The following is a 23,322-nucleotide window of genomic DNA, read 5'->3' as shown; positions in this document are numbered from 1 at the left end:
GTTTGAATGTTACCCTATTTATTTTCACGGAAGCGTAAGGGAATGATATCAAATTTGAGGAGAAACACGCTCCAGGGGCTGCTGTAGGTATAAAAGTTTACATAAACATCATTCGCCCTCTTATAGTGAACGGTCTATTTGCTGTTAGAAAGGGCCCCGCACAATGCATAAGATGAATAAGATCGTACATCATACGCAAATAGAGTGGAAATAACATTTTCTTTTGTGTGTACTGTTGCGTTTATTTTTCAAATAAAATGGTCACGTCGGTATCATATTGTAGCTATCAGGATGCGAGTATTGGCAGAAACAAACAAACAATAACTCAGATTATATAAACATCATTGACTATTGATCTCTTGTTGAAATAGACATTGATTACCATAAAACAACATTTCCGGGCCGTTGGTCCGTGGACGTGTGACTATAATCCTTAAAGCCCATCTTAAATTGTATTGGGACAGCGTATAGGATCAATGCTCTTTTTCTTTCTTCGTCTAATTAATTCTCTTTTCAAATAAAAATAGTATAACTTCGAAATATAGTGGGGTATTATTTTGCCCCTATGCACAATCTATCTAGATCGAAATGTTGTTCGTTCAACCTCATCATTTTAGTGGTAGAAGGGCTTTTAAAAAGCGATAATAGCCTAAAGAAAGGGATGCACGATCACCGGTACTCACATCTAACTTTCTGGAGTTATATTCCATTTTAATTTAAGCAAACATGCCTGAGAGTTCTCCATAATGTTCCCAATAGCACGTGAAGTCTACCAATCCGCTCTTTGCCAGCCTGGCACTACAGCCTAAACCCTCATTCTGAGAGCAGTGGCGTGCACAGGTTTTTTGACCAGGGTATGCATAAAGCAGGTAAATGGCATAAAATGGAAAAATTCCCCTCCAATACGAGCTATGTAAAAAAATTTGGGTATGCAGTACTTTTGTGCATGTATGAAGTGCACGCTACTGTCTGAGAGAGTGACCTGTGCAATATAGTGGGCCGTAATGAGTTGAAGATGGTGATGATAATAACTTTTGTTGCAGTACTCGTAAGGGGAATTTAAACATTACTACTATGCTTATTTCTGCCGCCAAAGGGCATGGTTGCTGGTGTAATTACAGACACAATGAGGCTTAACACCTACGCCTCGGGATGATGGACACAGAGCGGCAATTTGTAGGACGTGTTCCCTTCATTTCAACTTCGACACCCGACTGGCGCAGTGAGCAGCAACCCTGATTTCTGAGTCCAAGAATGTTTTTCAGTGTCTGGGTGTTTATCTGCATATTTTAAGCATTCATGTATATTATTCATAAAAATATTCGTCAGTCATCTTAGTACCCATAACACAAGCTACGCTTACTTCGGGGCTATATATTTATATATAAATTATTTCCCTGCTTGATCTTTCAGTAATTCCATTGATTAGCATGCGACAAGCGTAAAGGTTCTTAACACTAAATCTATCACAAAGCAATGGGGCAACTAATATGGACTGAGGGTTAAAGGCAACTTATTACTAGCTGTACTTGCGGTTGTGCTCACGTGTTTACTCGTACCGTTAGGGAGTAAACTCGAATTTAAAAGCATTCCTTGTCCATCTCCGGGATGTAATTTCTGTACTAAAGTAAGTTTAGATTGTTTCAGTGGACGATCCAGAAATAAGGCCATATACTACGAAACGAATGTTGTTATGAATCTTGTCGGAACCCTTCATTTAGGCCGGGATAAAAATCCTATATCCGTCTCCAGGATACCACCTATCCATAGAGATAATTTTCATAATGATCCGTGCAACATGAGATTGAAACGAACAACTTATGTTCTTAAGTATTTATGTATATAATATGATTCAGTATATATATTAGTTTATTATTTTATATTTATTTATTATATTTTTCTTATTTGTGCAATTTTGTGTTTGTATTTGTACTTAGCTATATAAATGTAGGTTAAAATAATTTTACACCACCTGTCCGCTCTTGCTCATGTTGTCCTAATCCTAAGGTTCCTTGCAGGGATCGCTACTAAGCGATAAGGCCGCCTTTTATATTCTTCCTATTCTTCTTTTATTACGCTAACTTCATAGTGGTGTAAAAATAAACAGTCAAATAATTATAATAATAAAACATAGGTAACAAATAAAAAAACAAATAGACAAACTTTCACTTTAGTAATATAAATGGATTTTCTGTATTGTAAAGGTTCCTTGCCCTTTGCGGTGGACTTCATTATTACTAAGAAATTTACTTTACTTCAGAATAATGTTTATTGTGTACGTACCTATACGAAATTGTTTGTTTTCATTCTGTTAGGTACAATGTATTTAATGTGGGAGCTTGAAGATGATTGAATTGTATTGGATAACAGTAATTGAATATCCCTCCACACCTATTTTTTTTATTATTTTTTCCAAACAGGTTAAGTTGTTCCGATGATTATACAAATTAAACGCAAGTTTACCAAAAACTGATTTAGAAACATTGCGTGTTGTAGTACCTACATTTATTTAAGATATTACTATCGTAACTATTTAATAGCTAAAAGCTGTTTTGCACATAAATGTAATAGTGTTTAATAGGATTTTTACAGATTATGCTTCCGCAATAATATATTTAGGTACTGATGTAGTATATTCTAGACCTGGTTTTCCATCTTTATTTATTTTAATCACTTTTTAAGTTTCATACAACTAAACTTAACTAATTAACTAAACTTACTAGCTTCTACCTGCGGCTCTGTTCGCGTTAGTGTACCTTTTTTCAATAAATTCTGATTGTCATTTTCAAAAAAGGAATTAATCCATCCCTCGGGATCAGTTAATTCTTTCTAGATGAAAGGTATATCCATTTCTTTAAAGGGTCTAAAAAAGATACCACCAAGGTAAGGTGCAACCTGTATGGAATAGTACATAATGTTGGTAGTTAAGTTGTGAAATCGTAACAAACAAACAATACGAATGTGTCGTATTAATAATATTAGCCAGGATGAACGCATAGAAAGCCATACAATTCTTTGAATTACATTATCGTTTAGATAAGCATAATAACAAGCACTTATTTAAAACTCCCAGACACTTCAATTACATTAGTTTGTGTAATTGAAAGCGTATTAATTTATAAGACAAATGTTATTACGTAAACATCAATGTACCAAAGAATAATTAACTTAACAGTTTGCAAAGTCGTTTAAGAGGCGATCCATTATCAAAAACTCAAGTCACTCACATATCATTGACCTCAGCTGATAATTACTTTTAATTAAAAAACTTTTAATTGAACTGTAACCTTTAGGATTTTGATTGAAGAGAGGCTCCATTTAACAAAACGAAGTATTAAAATTAACGTTTCACATTTTGTGTTAAGTTAAGTTAGTCAAAGAAAAACTTTAAATTCCCGCATAGATTAGTTAATTATTATTAATGCATACATTAGGTAATTATTATGAATGGCCTTATGGGATTGGCGTATTGGGCAGCGACCCTGCTTTATGAGTCTGTGAGTATGGTTCGATTCCTACAACGGGAAAATGTTAGTGTGATGAACTTGCTTTTCAGTGTCTTGGTGTTTATCTATATATTATTAGTATTTATGTATATTATTCATAAAAATATTCATCTTAGTACCCATACACAGCTATGCTTACTTTGGGGCTAGATGTCGTTGTGCGTATTGTCGTTGTATATATATTTTATTTTATTTAAAAAGCCCCCTTACACTCAAAAGCATATTTACGTATTAGAATTAAGAGCATTTAAAATGATATTTTTGGATTGTCCTTATTCCAAACTGCAACAGAGGAACAAATTGCAAAAACCGCATTCATTAAAACTTTGTTATCAAAGAACAATTTTGTTTAAAGTCTTGTACGAAAACTGAGCGGTGATTTCAAAGTAGCTGTTTTAAGAGGTAGATATTTTATCTCAGGTTTGTATCGATCTCTAAAAAGGTATTACCTGTAATAATTTAGTTAAGAAAGAAATCTATAATTATCAAAGATAACTTAGAAATAATAAATTAAATTAAATTAAATTAAATAATAAATTAAATAAATTAAAATAAAGATAATTTAAAGGTAATCTAAACTTAGAAATGTTATATTAACATATCTTCCACATACCAGCAAGCAATCCAAATAAAAAATCCTTAAGTACTTCACATTTTATTGTAATCAACACTAATCGGAATTTACAACAAGAAAATGGAGAATTTGGCATCCATTGAACACTCTATTTCTGCATTAACTGAGCACTTTAATGCACGAATGGCTGAGTTTCAGCGCATCATTCAGACATCCATCCCAGCAACCAGTCCAAATTCCAATGTTGCAGCACAGTTTGGTGCATTTAGAGTATTTGTCTTGACATCACTTGAAAGCCTTCAATTACAAGTCCAGGTGCTCTCTAAGCAGTGTGATAATATGGAGACAAGAACCAGGAGGAAAATGCTGCTGCTGCATGGTGTACCTGAAGTGCAAAAGGAGAGTTTGCCCGCAACAGTTGCGGAGGCATTGTCCAGCAATCTTAGCATGCCAGAACTGACCGAAGCCAAACTCAGTTATTGCAAGCGTTTGGGCCAGTTAAAGGATGGCAAGGCTCGTGTTGTATTGATCAAGTTTAGTGACTTGTCTATCCGTAATCAAGTTTGGTTTTCAAAAAAACAGCTTAAAGGCACTGGGGTCACTTTATCCGAGTTTCTGACGAAGGAGCGACATGACGCCTTTCAGGCAGCGAGACAAAAGTTTGGAGTTTCTCGATGCTGGACGCGGGATGGGTCCATAATTGTTCTTGGCGCTGATAATAAGCGCCATCGAGTTTTTTCAGTTGCAGAGGTGAAATTGATTGGATTAAAGTCCGGTGATATCCCAATGGCAACCACGTCTGCCGCGTCGGATCAAGCTAGTGCTATAGCGAGTGCAAGTGTTGTGCCAGTGCATTCTTATGCTGCAGTTCCCTCGTCTAAAACAGTCAAGCCTCAGGTCGAAAAGCCTAGGCGAGCTGTTAGAAGGTAATGCCTGCCTTTTATGAGATTTCCAGAGTCTTCAATTGGTTTCAAACATTGTATTGTTCACTATTGTTTCCCTTTGCAGAAAGTCTGCTTTGCTGATTTTGCACTGGTGTAGGTACTTAAATAATTATAGTCTCGTTTAGTTAAAACTTGACATAACCTCTTTTTCGACTATTGTACCCTCAATAAATTTTATTACATTTTTCATTTCATTTTGTATTCACAAGTCACAACAATGTTCAATGTCAATCTTGTCTTTTTGTCAATTTCCAACCACAGACAAGGACGAGCTAAACGTTTTGATTGTGCAATCCAGTTTGCGTTTAAAGCAAAGAGTATACAAACATTACCGCAGAGCATTAAGTTGTGGTTTGTTCGATCGCGTACCATTACTAACCGCTCATGTTAATTTAAATATTGATTGTGTAGCTATTAGTTTTTTTTATTTTTAAGATTTTGGTTTTTCTTTTTTGATTTCCTTGTTTAGTTTATTTTTTTTTTGATTTACAAATAATTTCTTGTTCTTTTTCTCTTTTATTTTATTCTATTTTTTTTTATTTTATTTAATTTGTTTTTGTTTTTTTTTTTTTTTTTTCTGTATGATTATTTTGATATTTTTAATTAGATGCGTATGTGGCTGTATTTAAATGCAAATATGTATAAGAACCGCCGATTAGAACATACATTTATTAGTGTTTGATAATTTAATGTGATTTAAGCGATTTCCTATTAGACTTGCTGGTGAATGGAAGAGTACTTATTTGTTTTTTTTTTCCTTTTTTTTCACTTGTAAACTTCATTTATTTTTTTTATTTTTTTTTCGTATATATATATATATTTATTGTAAAATTGTATTTTATTTTATATATACATATTCTTTTTTTTTTATTATATTTATTATTATATTAAGCATAATTATTATAAGTATGACTTCTTCTAACAATAACTCAGATAGTGAGGGTGTTTATTGTACAGGCTCCTCTTTATCCAGCGACAGCTTCCATAGCACAGATGTACCACTTGGCTCTGTTTTAGACAATACGTTCACACCATTCCCTAAAAATTTTAATGTAGTTCATATCAATGCGCAGAGCATTCCCTCGCACTATTCAGATTTTTTATCTACGTTTGATAACAAAGCAATTCATGCAATCTTGGTGTCGGAGTCGTTTTTGAAACCTTGCCTTCCATCAACTTCCTATTCTTTGCCTGGCTACCATCTCATTAGAAATGATCGAACAGGCAAGGGAGGGGGTGGTGTCGCCATTTACCTACGTTGTCACATTCCTTTTCGTATTTTAAATAAGTCCCCATCTTTATACTCTGAATCATCTGAACACATACTAATTGAGGTTCAAAGTGGTCAAAAAAAACTTCTACTTGGGGTTTTTTATAGTCCCTCGCTTCATATTGATTATTTTGATACTTTAGAGACTATACTTGAAGAGTATTTAACAACAGTTGACCACTCTATCATTATGGGTGACTTTAATACGTGCCTTATTAAAAATGACTATCGTTCAAAACGTCTATTGTCTATTATTAACAGCTCTAATCTTGAAATATTACCTACGCATGCTACTCATTTTTTCCCCAACTGTTTTCCTTCCCAATTAGATCTCATGATTGTTTCTTCTCCAAATCTTGTAGACCCACATGGACAACTGCCGGCGGAGGCTTTTTCTTATCATGATTTGGTCTATGTTTCCTTTAGAATTCGTCCTCCTAAGGCAAAACCGACTATTGTTATGCGTCGTAGTTTTCGTAATTTTAATAATGATAAATTTATGGAAGATCTTAATAATATTGACTGGGATATTGTTTTTGACACGCCTTCTGTAGATGATAAGCTTAATATATTTAATTCACTTTTGACCCAACTTTTTGATATACACGCTCCGCTCCGGCCAATCAAAATTAAGCACCTTCCTGCACCATGGCTCACTAATGACATCAAGCTGCTTATGTCCAAACGCAATAAAGCAAAAAGTAAATATAAGTTAAATCCGACAGATGCCAACCGGACAAAATATAAAAAGCTACGGAATCAGTGTAGCAGAATTTGTCGAGATGCTCAGCGTGAATATATTCACTCATCAGTGGATCAAAAAAATGCCGACAAAGCTTGGAAATTTCTGGCTTCACTGGGAATCGGTCGTCAGCGTCAGCAAGATTCGCAAAGCATTGACTTGGAGAGCCTTAACAAACACTTTATAGCCAAATGTTCAATCAATGCGCTGATTAAACAAGGGACGCTTAATTATCTTTACTCATTGCCTACACACGAGAGACCTGAATTCCAGTTCAGTGATACAACCGTCGATGAAGTTATGTTATGTTGATGGGATAAGTAGGAGAATGATAATTGCAGCGCTTGACGGTGTTTTGCCAGTATTGTCTCACATACTGAACTCATCACTTACTTCAGCTGCATTTCCCACCGTGTGGTGTAAAGCATATGTAGTTCCTATTCCTAAAGTTCGTAACCCTGTAAATCCTTCAAACTTTCGGCCTATCTCCATTCTTCCGTTTCTGTCTAAAGTTCTCGAACGTATTGTCCATCATCAACTTAGCCTCTATCTTACCAGATATGATATTTTAAGCCCCCTCCAGTCCGGTTTTCGTCGTGGTCATAGCACAACAACAGCCTTGATCAAGGTCTGCGATGATATTCGTTTCGCTGTCGACAATAAACTCCTTACCGTATTAGTTCTCTTAGATTTCAGTAATGCGTTTAACAACGTAGACTTTGATGGCTGTTCTAAAGACAGTCAGCATTTCACCTCACGTTGTCAACTGGTTCCGGTCTTACTTATGTAATCGTCAGCAATGTATTCGTTCGGACAGTAAACTATCTTCCTTTCTTCCACTTCTTTCCGGAGTACCTCAGGGTGGTGTTCTCTCTCCGCTTCTATTTTCAATTTTTATAAACTCAGTGTCATCTGTTTTATCTTCGTCCTATCATTTTTACGCTGATGATTTGCAGTTTTATGCATCGGCGGCTATTGATAATCTTGCCGTTGCCATTGATAATATTAATACTGATTTAAATAAAATTGCGGCTTGGTGTCGGTCATTTAGTCTCCAAGTAAATCCAAGTAAATCTCAAGTAATTATAATAGGCAGCTCTTATTTCCTTTCCTCTCTATCATATAACAGGTTACCACCTGTTCTATTTGAAGGTACTGTTATACCTTGGAACAGTGCAGTCAGAGACCTTGGGCTAATTTTGGACAATACAATGTCTTGGGTACCTCAAGTTTCTGAAATGAGTCGCAAAATTTTTGCCGCTGTTGGATACTTGAGACGGTGGAAGAAGTTTCTACCGTTAAAAACTAAAATTCTCTTAGCTAATTCTCTTCTATTACCTATTTTAGACTATGCTGATATTTGCTACTTGGATTTATCAGAGACCATGCTCGATAAACTGGAGAGGCTGCAGAACGTATGTATACGGTTTATCTTTGGTATACGTAAGTTTGATCATGTGTCCGAGTATCGTTCTCGGTTAAACTGGCTACCAATTCGATCACGTAGGAACTTGCACGCTCTTTGTCTTTTATATTCTATTTTATTTTATCCTCAGACGCCACCATATTTAAAAGAGCGATTCAACTTTCTTGGTAGCAATGTTCAGTGCTATTTGAGGGCTAAGGATGACAACAGGTTGCATGTTCCTGCCAGTCACTCGCATGCGTATGGAAATTCTTTTACAGTCAAGGTGGTTATACTCTGGAATGGATTGCCAAGAGACATAAGACAGTCTAAATCATTAAGCATCTTCAAAAGTCGTTTAAAAGAATATTATTTATCTACGGAGTCATAAACTAATATATTTGCTCTGTATGTATTTGTGTATATTTATATTTATTTATATATATATTTATATATGTATATATATATATATATATATATATATATATATATGTTTATATGTGTATGTATTTATTTCTGTATTTTTTGTATTTGTATTAGCTGTTTATGTATTATTGTTATATATAGTAGATGTAGTTTATGTTATTTATTTTTAAAATTGCACTATCCCGTTTCCATACTCCTGTTCTTCTTTCATTAAGGGTTGTCTGGAGGAGATCGCTTAAAGCGATAAGACCGCCTTTGCGCATTGTTATTCGTCTTATATTTATGGTTTCAATTTATATTATAAATTGTGTGCAATAAAGAATTTATCTATCTATCTATCTTAAATTTACTAAATGCAAAGCTGTTTTACACATGAAATGTAAAAGTGTTTGAAGGTACTGGTTATCGGATTTTTGGTGGATATACCTACTTCTGTATATTTGTAAGGTTTTTTTTTTGCACGGAATAAAAGGATTCTTTGTTTTATTTTTATTATCCACTTTGTCACCCTTCTAATACAGAACAGCAAAATACCGTGAGGAGCGGTGGCATTTTTATGTGGTTGTGCATATCAACTCGCATGAAACTTTTTAATCAACGTTTCTTCGTGTTAGTATCCATCACAAACAGAACAGTGAGAGAGTGAGCAGTGGCATTCTTAGGTGGTTGGCATTCAAGCACCTCGCACAAAACTTATAAATCAATGTTTCTGTGTGACAGTTTCTGATACAACACATCAATGTTTCTGTGTGACAGTTTCTGATACAACACAGAACAGCAAAAGACTAAGGGGTGGCGCACGAAAATCTTTTGATCAACGTTCCTGTGTATCGGGCTGTGATTCAACACTGAATCGCGTAAGACTGTGAGCGGTGGCATTCTTATTTGGTTGGCATTCAATAGACTCGCACGAAACTTATTTTATCCACGTTTCTGATACAACCCGCTTACTTGAGGAACACCCTTGGCGGTTGGGTTTACTGCCACATAATCTAACGAGTACGTTCAAGGCAAGAGTGAATCACCCATGTTTATGTAATTGCTTTCGATAAGGCATGATACGACTATCATGCCTGATCGACACCAGTGAGAGCCGATCAGTTATAAAAAAATAACACTGTCCGGTACCTACCTACCCTTACTATGCAGTTAGTATATTTCTAAATTGTAAAATCAAAAACAACAAATTCCATAGAGTCAAAGTTCCTTCGCCATCGTTTTATAGCCGATACCGCAACTAAACCGTTCTCAAATAACTTCTGAATTGAATTTCTGTAAGTACTGTAAATAAACAATCGGGGTAAAGTAAAGTCAATACAGCAAAGAGAAAATCGGAACATTCCTATTTCACTCTCAAACTTGCAAACAGTTTAGGAAATCGTACTAAACAGAGTTTAAACTTAATTCCATTAAGAACCGGTTATACGACAACCGTCGTTTTGAACTACTTTACTTTCGTTTAACTTTACGATATAAAATTCAGGAAGATACGACTTCGCAAATTGACCGTAGCTTTTTCACCGAGTAAAATTGTTACGGTACCTAAAAGTAAATCTCTTGGCTTTAAACTTCTTTCTTAATTCGAAGTCGTTAATCATGCGATAAATACCTACGCAGGAGAGAAGTATTATAATTTACTTTATTTTAAAATGGTTCGTTAACTAGAGTTAAAGGTACTTTATTGTACATGAAATTTCATATTTAATAAAGTTTTATTAAATAAGGCCTCAACAAAGGCATCGTCAGAAGGAAAGATGACTTGAGCTAAATAAAATAAATACTCTACAATACACTCATCGCCATCTAGCCCCAAAGTAAGCGTAGCTTGTGTTATGGGTACTAAGATGACTGATGAATATTTTTATAAATAACTAGTTGTACCCTGCCACGCTTCGCTGTGGCACATTGTGATTGAATGGTTGAGAAAAATAGATAAAAACAATCCTTGATGCGTATTATACGAGTATATCATGCTAAAATTTCAGCCCGATCGGTGCAGAACTTTTTGAGTTTTTGAAGCGTACACAAACCAACATAAAATTTATTTATTAATAGATATACATAAAGACTTGTAATAATTTACACAAACACACACAAGACACATATATAATAAAATAATATATCATACACAAACATTTACCATTTTACAAAGTAAGTGTAGCTTGTGGTACTAAGATAACTGATGAATATTTTTATGAATATAATACACAAAATTCTTTATCGTACCCGCAGCCTTGGACTCAGAAAGCAGGGTCGCTACCCACTGCGCCAATCGGCCATCAATACCAAAGAGTAGCTACAAGATTTTAATGATTATCATCACTATCCCATGTAAGTAATACTATAACCGGTACCAGCGGCTTACGGCCGTTTTTAATAATTTACCCTGCCAAAGAATAAACGTGGCGATTTAGCGTTCCGCTACAATGTCGCGTAAAAGTCGATTAGGAGTATGGGCAGTGGCGGCTTTTTATAACTCTTACAAAGCCTATCCTTCAGTTTATATAACTCGTACTGGAGATTTTCTCCATTTTATATCATCTGCATACCCTCTATGCACGCCACTGAGTATGGGTTTAATACAACTGCTACTACCCTAATAGGTTAGCATACTAACATCTTATACTTCATCATCACTTAACACGTAGTGAGGTTGAGAAGGGTACGGTTTGCAGATTGGCGCAGTGGGTAGCGGCCTTGGACTCAGAAAGCGACCCTGCTTTCTGAGTCCAAGGCCGTGGGTTCGATTCCCACAACTGGAAAATGCTTGTGTGATGAACATGAATGTTTTTCAGTGTCTGGGTGTTTATCTGTATATTATAAGTATTTATGTGTATTATATTGATAAAAATATTCATCAGCTATCTTAGTACCCATAACACAAGCTACGCTTACTTTGGGGCTAGATGGCGATGTGTGTATTTTCGTAGTATATTTATTTATTTATTTATTGAGTCAAACATAAAAATTCTAACGCAATACTCGTACCAACATGGACGTGTATGCTATATCAACGATCACCCTTTCTCTCAGCCCTTAAGTTACTCTTGCATACTCGAAGCTAAATAGATATATGTCCCTGGAGTAAAAACTAAACACATTCTGTTAGTATTCCACCACGAGTATAGTTTCATACAACCCTTTGTTTACACACACACACAGTTTATGTGTCTAGTGAATATTCATTATGTTATATCTAAATATGATGGGAAACCATACAATGGGGTAATATGAAGGTTTCAAGGGACTCCCTTGTCTAATAAATCTAGCTGAGAACTTTATATAACTGTGTTATAATTTTCCTTTGTCTGTCCGGATTAATAATTATCATTCCACAGAAATCTTACATATGTGTCACTTAGCTTTTTTAATATTTAATATATAATGATACTAGCTGTAACTTTCGAGATACAGCTTTATGTAAAGTTTGTGTTTAGAAAGCACGTACCTACGTTACGTAAGTACCTTACCTACCTACCTTAAACGATAGTGACTTTATTTATTACATAGTTATTTTATAGTTTCCTGTAAGTAAATATGCTTCGTAAATGCGCGTCCCACAGTTGAGACTTTACATGTATATACCGGATATAGGTCTTTTATAGGGAGTTCCAAATAACACGGTGTTATTTCGCTTGGGTCCAGCGGCTCGCTGCGAGTCGCATCCGTCCACCTCGTTGGGACGGTGGACGGATGCGACTCGCAGCGTTCGTCGTCCACCACTACCAACGCTGGGTTTACCGGTGCGAGGTCGCCATTTCAGCACCTTGGGACACAAACGTCCATCTATTCTCCAAGCTATGTACCAAGCCCATTGCCACTTTAGCTTCGCGACTCTTTGAGCTATGTCGGTAACTATAATAGTTTTTCTAAGAATCTCCATATTCCAAATTTGGTCTACTCATGATACTCCAAGCATAGCTCTCTGCATCGCCCGCTGAGTGACCCTGAGTCCTTTGTTAGTGACCACGTTTCAGAGCCATAGCCAAGCATGACTTATGCGACTAATAAATTTGACATTTGCCACAAATGTTTGTCCAGCTAAAGTACGTTTGGGCCAACACCCGGGGTCGGTAAGTGTGGAAGCTAATTGACTTGAGTTGTTTAGAAAGGCGCAACCACTGGGGTGTTCGCGCACTGCCATTTAACTATCCTGTTATTGTGTATCCTGTTATTGAAAACTCTCAGACATGCAGGTTACCTTCGCTGTTTTCCTTCACTGAATAGCTTACAGCGCACGTAAATTTAAAAAAAAATACAACCTTATTGAGAACCTTCTCCTATTTTGTAAGTCGTTTAAAAGTCTAGAGGTTCGAAAGTGAAGCCGAAGTCTTAGCCGCTGGGCTTTCCCCGCCCTTAAGACAGAGAATGTTGTTCTAAATTTGACATTTACCACAAACATTTGTCCAGTTAATGTGAGTTGTGGCCAACAGTAGGGCAAGGTAATAGTAGAAGTTAATTGACCCGTCTTGTTTGCAATGGCGCGGGGTGTTAGCACAGTGCCAGTCGATTGTCCTGCTTATTATCTACACGCAACTACCACTAAAATAGTCATGTTTACCGAAGCCACACCAAAATAAACGTCGCATGAGCGATATGATCTATAAATTAATGGAAACAAGTTATTTTCTAAAAAAACATGCCCTTCTGTTATATACACACTGTTATGAATCAATTATTACGTTTTTTTTTATTCCAAGTTAGCCCTTGACTGCAATTTCACCTGGTCGATAGTATGGTAGCGTGCTAACCTTTTAGGGGGTATGGTAGCCATACCCTTCACATATTTCTACGCGATATCGCACCGGAACTCTATATCGCTTAGCGGCACGTCTTTGTCGATAGGGTGGTAACTAGCCGCGGCCAAAGCCTCCCAGACCAAGAGTTCAGTAATTATAAATTTCCAAATTGCCCCTGCTGGGAAACGAACCCGGTACCTTCTACTTAAATTCACAGCACTCACCGCTGGGCCAGGGAGGGAGGTCGTTAAATATATGTCACTCGAGATCTTGTATGTCTGGTTTTGTATTTATTAACTTGCAAAATAGGAGGAGGTTCTCAATTAAGTCGCCTACCAACTTAAAAAAACCTTATTATATTGAATTTGACTACAATTTTTTTATTTTAATTACATTTTAAAATTAAAATTCAATACCGCGATTATTTCGGTTGTTTGAAAAGCCTGGGTCGTTTTCCATAGATACAAAGTATCAGGGTCCCTCTAAAAACCAGCGCCGCAGCTCGCTGGGGCTTCGTGCTGAGGCGGAACCCTATTTGTCCACATACTTTTTGTTAGATATATTTTTGTATACAATAGTAAGCGATTTTGTGGACAAATTTAAAATTTTATTTCATTTCAAATTTCATTATCTTAAATCAGCCTCAAGGACTCAAGCCACGGCTATGTAAAATTTGATGTCAGCTGTAGTAAGGTCTTAGTAATATACAAACAAATAAATAAATAAACACATGTTATATTTTATATATTTTAAGTATAGGTTCTTTAATGGATTTCAAAAATGTTTTATTATTAAATTTTTTAAGTAATATTTGGAAGTCTTATACAATAGCCCACCATGTAATTAATTGAAAACAATCGCCTATAAACAATGCAACACATCACAGGGCATGCTAGGAGCAAGTCCTGCAACATACAGCCCTGTGTCCATCAATTTGAAACGTAGGTGTTAAGCCTCTTGTGTCTGTAATTACACCGGCAACCACGCACTTCAGAAGGCAGAAATACGCATGGCAAAAATACTTCCCCGAAAGAACTATGTCACAAAAAACTTTACTACTACTATGTGTAAGCTTTAAGGCAACTCAAACGTAAAAGGGTGGTTCAAAGTAAAGGTTAAATAACATACTTCCATACTTTATTTACTTTTAAATAAACGCAGATAGTAGGATTAACTTCTTTAGTTAGCGTAAATATACTGACCAGAGTCAACTTTTAAAGTTTATTTTTTATACTAATGTGGCTAAGTAAATAAGCTTAGCTAAATAAATAAGCGTACCTGGTACACTTATTTATTTAGCACTCAAAAGGTTCGCTGTAAAACATCCACCGCCGCCTTCTACAAAAGCTGACCAATAGAACTAATAAATCAGATATTTGGCACAAATATTTGCTTACGTAATGTACGTTTGAACCAACCCTGGTCCACGGGCAAGGCAAAGACGGCAGTTAATGGCCGCATAGTGTTTGCACTGGCGCGGCGCCTGTGCTGTTTGCACACTATAGGGATGTGGGTGCCAAAATGTATCGATAATACGAATTTATATATTAAGAGGATATAAACTGGCACCCTCATAAGTTGGGACTTTGTGCTTACTTTCGAGGGGACCGGGTTTGATTCACAGCATGCAAGTAAGTATGTAAGCCTACAACTAAATATAACTTAACGGCAAAGGGAAGTTCTCGATAATGTTCTCAAAGGCGGATTAATTTTACCTATCCATACTTGGCCAGCTTTGTAGTGGCCCGTTGGTTGTATGATTGTATATTATTATCGATTGGGAGAAATATCTTTAAAGAAACCTCGAAAATTCCATCCAATTATTGTTGTTTTGTTTTTTTTTACTAGACAATAAGAAACAAGTGAAATTTTGTAAAACATGTCTGTACCGGAATTCTTATGTGATTCTTTTCCTAATTCCAGCTGTCTCAATTAGTAGAAACTTGTCATTCATTAAATAATAAATATCTAATATCTATCGATATTTTCTCTGCAAGCCTAGCATATCTACCCAATTGTCCCTCACACAGACTACCTATATATTATCATCTATGATTTTCATTGCTTCGTTAACCTCAGTCAGGTTAACAAACTACAGTTAATATATATGTATATTTATATATCACTAAAAATATATTTTAAACGGTAGCCCAATAAAAAAATTTTTTTTTGGTGATAATTGCCATGACGAAAGAAAAAAATATATAATATGCAAAATATTTAACTATGTGCAATAAACAACCCTAAAGTGGGACCAGTAAAAAATAAATTAGAGGAAACTTATAAACACTATTTGAGAATTCAAAAAATTGGTTGTCTGTAAAGTCGGCTTACTGACGATAGTTGAACGTGACAACGTCGTAAGAAAATACGGATGGAGTGGTTGCATTTTTCAAAAGAAAATTTTAATTTTATTTGTTTGATAGATATTATCGTTCCTATAAACAATTGACACCACATTCACTTTTCACTGCACTTCATCCTTGCCGAAAACATGTAAATGGATTATTGTATAGAAGCTGTCCACGCGGACGCATCGCTCACTCAAGTAGGAGAGAGACAGATGTCGAACGCGGAGGCCGACTGTGCCTCTTTGTCGCTCGTTCCGCGCTCTCGCTTGAACTTCAAGCCTTGAATGGAACGCCTCAGAGCGAGGTAACGCCGCATGCGTCATGTTTTTTCGTGCGTGCAGCCGGCTCCATCGAATTATAAGACGTTGTCACGTCAAAAACTGCATTGGAAAGTGCATACCCACCAAAAAGCGAACAAACACAGCGGAATAAAAAGAAATTAAACTGATGCTCTCTTTATGAAACAATAACTAAACGTTTAGTATTAGCATTGGGAAATATACCGAAACCAGGCCAATTCAAAACAGACAAAACAAAATACAGATTTTTGAAACTAAATCTTAAATATTTGCACCAGCTTTCAGTATCGGAAACCGTAACTAAAGCTTGAAATAGCTAAGTTTTGCTAAGCACGTAGACGCAGAGTCGAACTCGATTCACTATAAACCGCAGGTGCCACCAGCACAAAGGCGGCGTTGGTGCGGAAAAGTATTTACAGAACGGAGCAGATGCGAACTATAACGGACATTTCAGATAACTTGCTCGGCTTTCATGTTCGTAGACGTTAACTCAGTAGCAAGCTCCGTAGCTACGTATGTTTATAACGTTTTAGATTTTGCCCATGACTTCGTTTGCGTGTACGTGTACAAATCCACTGCAGAAATAAAAGTCACTCGCAACGGGAGGCGAGCAGACGTGATGGTGATCGCAGTAGGCAAATATTTTTAATATTTATATTTATATATATATATAAAATATTAAAAATATTACTCAGTCATCTAAGTACATATATATATATATATATATATATATATATTAAAAAAAAACTACGGCAATATACACATCGCCGTCTAGCCCCAAAGTAAGCGTAGCTTGTGTTATGGGTACTCAGATGAATGATGAATATTTCTATGAAAAATATACATAAATACATATAATATACAGATAAACACCCAGACACTGAAAAACATTTATGTTCATCACACAAACATTTTTCCAGTTGTGGGAATCGAACCCACGGCCTTGGACTCAGAAAACAGGGTCGCTGCCCACTGCGCCAGTCGGCAGTCAAATATATCATCGTCGGGATAGTTGTTTAATATTATGTACTCCTTAGAGATTAGGTCTATTGTATTGTACAATTTGCGATTTCCCGATTTTGCTTGTGTTATATTAAGGTCTGCTATTTTATATTTTATTTAACAAATTCAAAAAAGTTGTTTTATGATAATAATAATAGATGGCAGTAGAAGCACAAAGGACGCAGCTACCCACCCTCCGATACATTCCCTAAGTCACCTCGTACGACATCCGCGGGAGGAGGAGGGTGATCTGCCGTCACCAAATAGCATGGCATTCAACATTGATTTATTTCTAAGGTAGCTCTAGTTAAACTTTATAAACTGCTAAAACACTGTCGAAACAATTTATTTTGATGTACTTCAGACATTAAATATTTACCAAAACAACCGAATACAAAAAAATATTTGCATATCCAGCGTATTATTTGAGCCGCGAGGCTAATAAAACTGCCATTACTTAGTTTACCAGACGCTTAGATCAATGTGCCTGATGACGATGACGACTAGGAGGCTAATGAATAAAAATTTAGTAGGTACAATTTTATTTCCCCAGCTACATAAAATATACCACACTAACTGGCGGAAATAGCCCCCAATATAATTTATCTTCGTAGAACAATACAACGTAGTGAACGTGGTATGCCGTCGCGTGACACGTCCACTTTTTCAAACTTCTGATCTTATCGTCACGACGCCTGTTGACGTTTGCGCCAGACCACATTTAACACAATAGCCTGCATTGTTAAAAGTAATGTTGACTGACACTAAAACAGAAAGTATATATACTGTTTCTGTTCTTTTCTTTTTGAAGGTATACTTCTTTTGGCGCGTTAGGGAAAAATGGTGAGAGTAAATTTTTACGATGCGCGCGCACACCGTCACCTAAAACCGACACCATGAAGTTAGCTATAGTCAACATTTTTTAGTTTTCCTAAAAATGGTTTGACAGTTGACGTTCAATAATTCAAACAATACCTTTTTTCTATTGTTAGTGCAATTTTTACTGCAAACGGCGAATAAGGCGAAAGATAAAATTTTTGAAAAGACTTTTATGTTGTTACGCCATATAAGTATAACTTCTAGGGCGTGTACAAGAGTACACACACATTTTTTTTGGCTGTTTCTTTTCTTTTCTTTTGTTTTCGTCTTTCTAATGCATAGAGAGAGTTATCTATAAACCACCCTCCATATTCATCTTTTTGAATGTAATTTATGGTTTTAGTTTCAAGTTCGTAAAATTATCACCATCACCTAACTACGATGGAAAATCATTGTAGAACAATACAGTTTAATAAGAGTGATACGCCGTCGCGTACACACGTTTGAAACTTTTTTCAAACTTCTAATATTATCCTCGCGACGCCTGTTGTAATTTACGCCGAATCACATTATTTAACACAATAGCCTCGAGGATCCGAAGAGATAAATTAAATTAGACCACAAGAAACAGAACACAGAAAACTAACAATTATTAATAAATGCTTCTGTTTTGTGTTCAATAACTTTGTTTCTGTGATTTTTATCCCTGTTGTACAGAGATTTTAAGAAACAACACAGAAAACACAACCATATTATTTCTATGTTTCAGCTTTCTCTGTTTTTTTGTACTTTTGTAATGCAAAAACAAAGTTTAAACCTATAAACAGAACACTCTTGTTTCTTGGTTCCTGTTGTTTTTACGTTTTCATTCTTTGGATGCTTAAGGAAAGGAAAAAATCCTGAAGCCATCACCATTTACTGTCTAAGTACTCGTACGATAGAAAATGTGCCTACACATACACAGTACCTTGAATTAAAAACGTTTTGACTTCGACTCATCCTACGGGACTACGGGATTAAGGTAAGAGTTAACTATTGAGAGCAATCCCACCTCCTAGAAAATGACGATGCAGTCTAAGATGCAGTGATAATAAATAACTCGAATTTGTTTCTTTTGCTGCATCGTACGCGGAATGGAACGCTAAATCGCACGGAGCACGTCTTTACGCCTATAGAGATAGTTTTCATCCTAGAGACGGGATATATCTTTTTACCCCGGCTTAACTAACGATTTGTCTGGATTTAACAAAACAGAAATAACAGCGAGTGAAATCGCAGGCAACAGTGTCATAATAAATCATGTTAAAGTAACACTGCTTTTTGTGATGGTAGTAAGGTCTAAGGTTTTAGATTTCTAACTTTCATTTTATTTTACTTGTTCTTAACTTAGTGAGTCCTGACGGCGCCACTTGACGGTTGCACGAGACTGCTCTTACTCCACACGCTAACAAGCTGCGTTCTAGAAAAAGTATTGGCTACAACAAAGTATTGGCGGTCTAGATGAAGAATTTACGATAAATTTTTTATTTCGTGTAAAAAGTTACCGCACATTTTTTGTACAAGACTACAAGTTAGCCCTTGACTGTAATCTAACCTGGAAATTATTATGCAGTCTAAGATGGTAGCGGGCTAACCTGTTAGGGGTAAAGGTGTTAAATTAACCCCTTACCCCTAATCAATTCTTCGCGACATCGTACGGATTAATCGCTTAGCGATACGTGTATGTCTGTAGGGTGGTAACTAGCCACCGCCGAAGCCGTTAAAAGTCAAAAAAGTCAAAGTCAAATATTTCTTTATTTATATATTGAAATTTAAATAATGAATATTATATAATGAATACGGAGAGAAATAAATGATTTAATATATTATGAGACTTAAATTAAAAATTTAATGATGTAAGTTTATTGTTTAAATAAAATAAAGCAAAATCTAGCCCGGCGAAGCGGGCTGGGTACGCTAGTATACAATAAAGATTCTTCGCCAGACCGGACCAGAAAAGATTTACTCAACAGTAGTAGTAGAAATAGAGCATTTGTGATAGAGCTCGTCCAGAGAAGTACTACATACAACCTTACTTATTTCTGCCGATGAGCAGCATTTTCGCAATACACAGCATTGCGTCCGGGTTGAAGGGCAGGGTTGCCGGTGTAATGACAGGCACACAAAACTTTGCAGGATCTGTTCCTTGCCCCATGCAAGGAACACATCCAACGTGGGACGTGGGACGAAACTGGGAAGTGTTTTTAGGCGATGGTTTTCCTTGGTCCAATTATTTTTGACCTCCGGTTGGCGCAGTGGGCAGTGACCCTGCTTTCAGAGTCCAGGGCCTCGGGTCCGATTTCCACAACTGGAAAATGTTCGTGTGATGAACATGGATGTATAGTATCTGGGTGTTTATCTGTACATTATAAGTATTTATGTTTATGATATTCATAAAAATATTCATCAGCTATCTTAGTACCCATAACACAAGCTTCGCTTACTTTGGAGCTAGATGGCGATGTGTGTATTGTCGTAGTATATTTATTTACATATTAACTAATTAATAATTATAAAAAAATACCAACATACGCCACAAAATCGAAAACGATTTGTTGGTGTGGCTCAAGTTGGAGTACAAATACAGATTACTTTAAACATTTCTTTTTAAAAATAAGTTCATTTTTGATGCAAGGTTTGTAAATAGGTTACTTTTAACCTTTATCTCTCACCTGCCCACAAACTTTATAATCTATAAAAATCACGCTATTCCATTGTTCTGTTGCTGCGTCAAAGAAAAACTCATGAAAAACCATCACATTTGAATGTTTTGTTTCTATTATTATTTTGAATTTGAATTTTTGGTTATTGTTATTATTGTTTTTTTTTTAAATTCTTAATGTTATATAGCTTATTTTTATGTTTTAATTTAATTTAATTTGTTGTAATTATTACTCGTTGTTACATTCTTTTTATAGCCCCGGGGAGACGAATTAGGCAACTGTAATGTCTTCACAGGGTGCTTTGCTAAATAAATAAATAAATAATAGGTATTAACAGGAAAGTAAGGGTTATAAAGATATACGATGCCAAGAGAATGCTAGACAAACGAACCCCGCAGCATTTTATAGAGCGTATTATATTTCATCTAAAACCCAGTTGCCAATTGCGCCGTGAAGTCGGATTTTTATTGGAATGATTCTATTTATCCATTCAAAATACTTGGCTCGCTACTATACCAAGTTTTGCTGAGTGCACTGAATCGAATTTAACTCAACGTAGGACTGAATGCACAAAGTTTATTACATACTTCGCCATTATCTGGGGTACAGATAAACAGATAAATATGTATTTTATACTCGTTTATAAATTTTGCAAATAAAAGTATGAATGAATAAACTTTTATTACCGACGGCCGATTGGCGCAGTGAGCAGTGTTTTTCTTGTGTGTATGACTTCAAGGCCGTGGGTTCGATTCGATCCGGCAATGTTTTTGTGATGAACATGATTGTTTTTCAGGGTCTGAGTTTTTATATGTATATTATTCATTAAAATATTCATCAGTCATCTCAGTACCCATTACACAAGCTACGGGGCTAGATGGCGATGTCTGTATTGTCGTAGTATATTTATTATTATTATTATTATTATTTTATTGCACACTACAAAAAGTGCTACAAAAAAGAAAAGTATAAACACAGCGTATACAATTTGGCGGCCTTATCGCTTTATAGCGTTTTCTTCCAGGCAACCAATGGCAAAGAAAACAAATACAGAAAAAAGGGAAAATAGGAAGGTGGTGCGTAATATATACATGTACCCGTATAAAATATTCAATAACTTAAATTAATATATATATATTATATATACAACAATACTTGTAACTAAATACAAATATAATAACTACCAATATAAATATAATATATAAAAATTATATTTAAATAATAGATAAGAAAAAAATAATAATAATGTTAATTTTATTATTATATACTAAAAAAAGTCCGCGATGGAATACATCTGACCATGATAGTTTAGTCGCAATAGCAGCTTTTGCGTTCTTAAATTTTTATAGATCGTGTGCCGTTAGAAACAAATTTACATTACATAATTTAAAATACACATTACATTCTCATTCAAATAAATAGTTTTATAATCAGCAGGTATTTATATAGAAATAAAATACTATTGTAACAACCAAAGGCTACAATTCATTCCCAAATATACCGTTGGATGGCGTTAGTAGTCCATAATAGATTTTAAGATCACGCTATCGACTGTACAACTCCAAATGCATAAGACGTGGAGACTGTGAGAACCAATTGGCTACTTTTAGTTCCTAAATATATCGCTGGATGGCGTTAGCAGTAGTTGATAGATTTTAAGATCGCGCTATCGACTGTACAACTCCAAATGTATAAGACCTTGTCTAACATTTAGTTTGTCACCGGATCATTGAATCAGATAATGCATTGACGGCGCGTCGGCCCTCAGCTGAACACCCTCGATCCTATCCGATAAGTACGGTTCTGTTAGTGCACATTGTGCCACGCGCGATTGCCTAACTACACCGCTCTCTCTGTACTTCTTTCTCTCTCTTGTCACGTGTACTCTCACTGTAACCAATAAAGTTATCTTCGTGAAACCACCGCTGTTTTCCTAAGTCTGAAACCGCGCAAGCCCTACTACACTATTTAATTTATTACAATCGAAAATTTACCTAATGTAGAAGTTATGACGAGTTTAAAAAATTTAAAGACTAACCTCAACAAAACTTAATCGATAAAGTTCGTTTTAAAAACTGCACCTGATTTTTTACAAGAATACACAACTTTACAAAATGCTTTTAAAAACAAAAACAACTGCAGACATATAGTTAAACGCGGGCAACGTATGGTCATTAAATAACTTAACTCTCTTTCAAAAATATTCTCTAAAAAAACACATTTACAGCTAAATTCTCCATTGAGTATTTAGGACAAGACAAACTTAATGCCGTCGTATCGCCCGTTTAAGCACAATCTTATTTAATTTGTAGAAAAGGCAAAGGGTGGATGGGGTTCTTAAGTATTTTCCACATCTACCTATTTACTAGTCGCTATTTACAGTGGGCTTAAACGAGATTCTCCTCAATTGGAATTCAATTTACCGTCAAAATGGACGTTAGGCCTCATTGGCGACGTATTCCCTCGGCAAATGCTCGCGCTTTACTGTGTGCTGCTTTCGTAAACAATGATAATTTGCAGTAGGCTATTTAGTTAAACTACTT

General features: G+C 35.7%; 2 protein-coding genes across 2 annotated transcripts in view; both read left to right on the top strand.

Moving 5' to 3' along the window:
* The window catches only part of LOC120623644 (protein O-mannosyl-transferase Tmtc3), a 317,835-nt gene that overhangs the window by 84,141 nt on the left and 210,372 nt on the right, over positions 1-23,322 (top strand). The gene's annotated exons all lie outside the window — the stretch shown is intronic.
* Positions 4,201-5,010, top strand: LOC120623645. Its single transcript, XM_039889766.1, has one exon. It carries the CDS (start codon positions 4,201-4,203, stop codon positions 5,008-5,010), a length of 810 nt encoding a protein of 269 aa, XP_039745700.1.

The sequence above is a fragment of the Pararge aegeria genome, chromosome 5, assembly GCF_905163445.1.
Source record: "Pararge aegeria chromosome 5, ilParAegt1.1, whole genome shotgun sequence".
Lineage (NCBI taxonomy): Eukaryota > Metazoa > Arthropoda > Insecta > Lepidoptera > Nymphalidae > Pararge > Pararge aegeria.
This window is presented reverse-complemented; position numbering and strand designations above follow the sequence as displayed.